Below are 5,000 nucleotides of genomic sequence, written 5' to 3' on the forward strand. Positions count from 1 at the left end.
TGACTGGCTAACAGTGGTTCTACTGCATTTCCTGAGGTTGAAAGCAGAAGTCTAGCTTGACTCAGTGAAGTTTGGGCGATCTGTCGACAGAGAGAGAGAGAGAGCAAGCACAAACAAACATGCATATCTCAGCCAATCACACAAACAAATCACACACACACACAACACACCATGCCTACTCACACACATGCACACATAAGCAAGCATGCACATAAGTGCACAAACATTACACATGTACACACACAAACACTCACAGACACATACACACACACACACACACACACACAACACACAGACACACACAGACACACACACACCACACACACACACACACACACACACACACACACAGAGACACACACACACACACACACACACACAGGCACACACACAGACACTGAAACTGGATGGGTTGTGTTATAAGCCCCGCTGTGGGTCAGCAGCAGGTCCCTAAATCACCAGCACAGATGTGTTGGCCCACCAGCACCATCTCTCTGCTCCTCTAATCACTCCACCCCCGCCCCTCTGGTACAGATTCGGTGTAAATACCGCGGCATACGTGGCAAGGCCCGTGCCAGGGTGTCAAATGTCGTTATCAGCTTAGTTGCTATCAGCTTAGCACTCCGTTACCATGGCAGTTGTGGGCTGACAGGCAGGGAAATGTGAAGCCTGATAGATTAGCATGTGATCGGGCTTCAAGATCTGATTTGCCAGAACCAGGCCGCCACAGTAAGAAAATAAATTATGAATTAAACTAAACAGGAGTTATTCCAGGCTGAATGTTAATTCAATTAAATTAAATTGTATTTATATAGCGCCAAAACAATAGCATAGTCTCAAGGCGTTCCACAGAGCTGAGATGTTAACAGTCTCATTCTTCTGTAATTACATGCTTCCTCTCTGTACAATCTTTTTTCTGTTTAATCTGTTTTGCCTATAAGGAGGTTCGCAAGACTAAATGATGCTGGTGTAGAGAGAACTAAGAGCCAAACACAAGCAGCTTCAAGTGGGCCGGACCTGGCCCACACCTGGCCCGCCCGCATCTCCCCCACACCTGGCCCGCATCTCCCCCACACCTGGCCCGCATCTCCCCCACACCTGGCCCGCATTTCCCCCACACCTGAACCAGATCCACTGCAGATAGAGCTGTGATCTGGGTAGTTACCGCATCAACGGGACCCAGTTGAAGGGAGTGAAGGAAACGGAGAGAGATCATATCAGCTAATTAGGAAATAATTAAAAGAGAACACCGCTTTGTGCTTGTAATCGGTGGTGATCAATGAATACTACAATTCTATGCCAGTCTCTGGTTTAATTAGGTGCATTGCATTTTCAGTGCATGCCATATACACCAAGACTTCTAATTCTAATTACACTGAATATTAGAAAAGAGATAAACAGACTATTGACAGGAAAAATTATACTTTACACTTTAACTGGTAATTATAATAAGCGATAATTTTTGTCTCTAGTTGAATCTCTCTGTTCAATTGAACTGTTCCATTATGTACGTCTGCAACGTACAGGGTTGTTTAAGCACTGCTTGGAAAATCTGAAGAGCAATGAATTCTAGTCTCTAGTTCTGCTGGTCTGGATCTGGCACAGACACACCGGATCAGAACCACAGCACAACCAGATTGGTGCCGATGTCAGTGGATTGGTGCCGATGTCAGTGGATTGGTGCCGATGTCAGTGGATTGATGCCGTTGTCAGTGGCTTCCTGGGTAGGGAAGCTATAATAGCTCAGAGCACTAACAGTTACCATATTAAATGGTTAGTCATTCATAAATTATTATACTGTGTAGATCACAATACTAGACGTACCAAATAGTGGAGCGTAATATGACCGCCGCAGAGAGTGAGAGGATGAGCAAAAATAAAGTGAAATAACAAGATATTTTCCGTTCCAAGAAGAGTGTGTTATCTTAAAAGATGACATTTCTGAAAACAACAGACTTAAAAGTCAAATGAAACACTCACCAATAGACATGTGGGGCTACAAGCATACTATATTTCATGTGGATTGGTGTACTGTGAGTATATGATCTCAAACCAGCTGTAATTACTTATTTTATACAATTACCGCTTTAAATTGAGTGATTCAGTGGCTGGTCTTTAGATTTTTAAAGGGTGGTATTTTAATAGAGGTCATTACATCACAAAGGCCATGTGTTCAAGCGCAAATACTGACAAATAGTAGTTATTGTAATTTAATGTAAGTTGCTTTGACAAAAGACTAAATGAATGAATTATTTAATTAATTTCTCACACTGTGTATGTGTGTTTATGTGTGTGCTTATGTGTTTCTGTGTGTAATGTGGGCGCTGCTTACTTGCGACAGAGAAGTTGTTGAGAGGGTAGGGTAGATCTGCATCCTGAGGCTTCTCCTTATACCCGATGAAGCAGCCATCAGTTTTCAGTAGGAAGTAACGCGGTCTCCAGTTCTTTATGTACTCACCTGTGGGCAGAGAGAGAGAGAGAGAGAGATAGAATGAAAGGCAGAGAGAGGGAGAGAAAGAGAGAGACAGAAAGAGAAAGAGATAAAAAAGGGAGAGAAAGAGAGAGAAAGAAATAGAAAGACACAAAGAGAGACACAAAGAGAAAGAGAGAAAAAAGAGAGAGAAGCCATCAGCATCAGTGTATCTGGTTGTGATGGGTACATGGCATAGCAATGAGCCAGTCTCTCTGGTGATGTGCTCAGAGAGCCATACATGCCCACAGAAAGATGCTCAAGACTGTTTGCTTCCCTCACTACATGAAGACACACAAAGGAGATCGGGTAGTAGCCACCACTGTCACAAAGAAAGACATGTTTGACTGTCCTCTAACTGTAAAGAAAGACATGTTCTGACTGTCCTCTCGCTGTAAATAAAGACATGTTCTCACAGTCCTCTCGCTGTACAGAAAGTTATTTGAGATCAAACTGATGCCCAAATGACTGGAGGATTTCCAGTTGGCGAGTCCTAACCTTGATATCACAGAGAGCACGAACGTGTGGATTAACGTGTATCTGCATGTGACATGGTGAAAAAACAAACATGTTTACCGTTCCGGCACACGGACAGATTTTTTGTGCGACCCGGCAACGCCACTGTCATCTGTGCAGTTTGCCATGGCAACAACTCAACAGCTGCGTGTGGCGTTAAAAACACCAGCCGGTGACGGACGGGGGTCAGGCGTGAGAGGGCCTGCGGCCGCCCGTGTGAGTGTGTGTGTGTGTGTGTTTCCGGTGTGTGTGCATATATGTGAGTGCAATACATGTGTGTTTTCAATGTGTGTGTGTGTGTAGGGGGTCAGAGGTCATGGCTGCCAATTTTACCTCAACGCCCCCTCACCCCTGCATCCTCCCTGCCTTCTGCATGTGCCCGCGACAAACAACAACATCTGCTGAGCAGCTGGTCAACCGTATTACCATACAAAACTTCTGGTGCAACAGACTGCGCCATCGCATCCCCGGCTGCTGGATTACAAGGGTGTCAACATCACCAGGCTGAGCGCTGTATCTCACCCACACGCACACACATGTGTATACACAACACACACGCAGACACACACACACACATGCACACGCACACACACACACACACACACGTATACACAACATACACACACATGCACACGCGCACACACACACACACACACACACACACACACGTATACACAACACACACACACAACACACACACACGTACATACAAATTCCTCAAAATGATCATCCTTAATTTATCTAATTAGAGTAAAGGACATAGTACCAACACTAGATACTATGGTATTACCATTTAAGATGAAATTCTGATAAACTCCTATACTTTAAGATACTTACACTATGTTGGCTATGTATGTTTGTATACACCTAGATGTAACAGTAGAAATATGACAAGATGGTAGGCAGTGTTAATATTACTTGAACTTGAACTTGAATATTACTTAGCATGTGATATTTTATTAAATTAGACAAAGGTTTCAGACCAAACCCTAAAGGTTTTTAACATAACCGCATACCAGTTCTTTTTTTTATATAATTTCTTCATGGAATAATGAAATTAGGCACATTTTAGGGGCAGCGACAATTAGAGGGAAAGGTGAGAGAAAAGTAATTATTCATGAAATGGATACTTCGTAAAGATAACTTAAAAAATTATCAATGTGGCTTCCAGAACAAGAGAGTGTGTGTTTGAGGCAGTGTCTCTCAGGCTGGCTGGCTGGATGCTTGGTGTGATGGAAGGCTTTACTAAATCACGAAAAAGCACTGATAAACCCTGATGCCCTATTCCTCAGATCAGCATATAAGCAGAACCACTCGCCATTCGACATCCACACTGAATCATTTCTGCTCGATTTGCTCTCAGCCCTTTTAATTCTCCTCAATCTTTTTTTTGTCAAATGATGTTTATTGAGACAGACAATCTGGACTGTGCGCGAGTATGCAGTAACTCGGCGAAGCCTCAGACGTGCCGCTTCCCATTCCAAACTCCGCCGTAATTAACCGCCATCGCCGCGGTGACAGCTCTGATCATTTTTTTTCCCCTCCCTGTCAACGGCGGAGAGAAAATACACAACATGTTCTATTTGTAACATCCACTTAAAGCATAATGACACCAGCTTTTCTTAATTAACACATCAGAGAAAAACACCTGCTGGTGTTAATTTGAGGAGACGGAGGTCTTCACTGATACGCCTCTGTGAGGCAGAGCAACCGCGGGCAGGCGGGAAGGGTGAACACAGGAGCATCCCGCCACTCCGGAAAAGAAACGAGAGAGAGAGAGAGAGAGAGAGAGAGAGAGAGAGAGGGAGAGGGAGAGCAGGGAGGGGAGGAGAGAAGAGAGGGAGAGCAAGCGAAATAGATAAACAGAGCGAGAAAGAGAGAAGAGTGAGGAGTGGGAGCAAGAGTGAAAGAAAGAGCAAGAGAGGCACAAGCTGCTGTAGAAAAAGAAATGATTAAAGGAATCATGTCACTTAATATGGCCAAAGGAAGCGTGAGCACTAAAAATAATCAAGGA

General features: G+C 44.0%; 1 protein-coding gene across 5 annotated transcripts in view; it reads right to left on the reverse strand.

Moving 5' to 3' along the window:
- The window catches only part of akt3a (v-akt murine thymoma viral oncogene homolog 3a), a 121,037-nt gene that overhangs the window by 31,577 nt on the left and 84,460 nt on the right, over positions 1-5,000 (reverse strand). For all 5 annotated transcript variants that reach the window (XM_042709592.1, XM_031579430.2, XM_031579429.2 and 2 more), the window contains exon 3: positions 2,333-2,458. In XM_042709592.1, the coding sequence (XP_042565526.1) occupies positions 2,333-2,458 (126 nt within the window). The remainder of the gene's footprint in view (positions 1-2,332; positions 2,459-5,000) is intronic.

This window comes from Clupea harengus, chromosome 13, assembly GCF_900700415.2.
Source record: "Clupea harengus chromosome 13, Ch_v2.0.2, whole genome shotgun sequence".
Taxonomy (NCBI): domain Eukaryota; kingdom Metazoa; phylum Chordata; class Actinopteri; order Clupeiformes; family Clupeidae; genus Clupea; species Clupea harengus.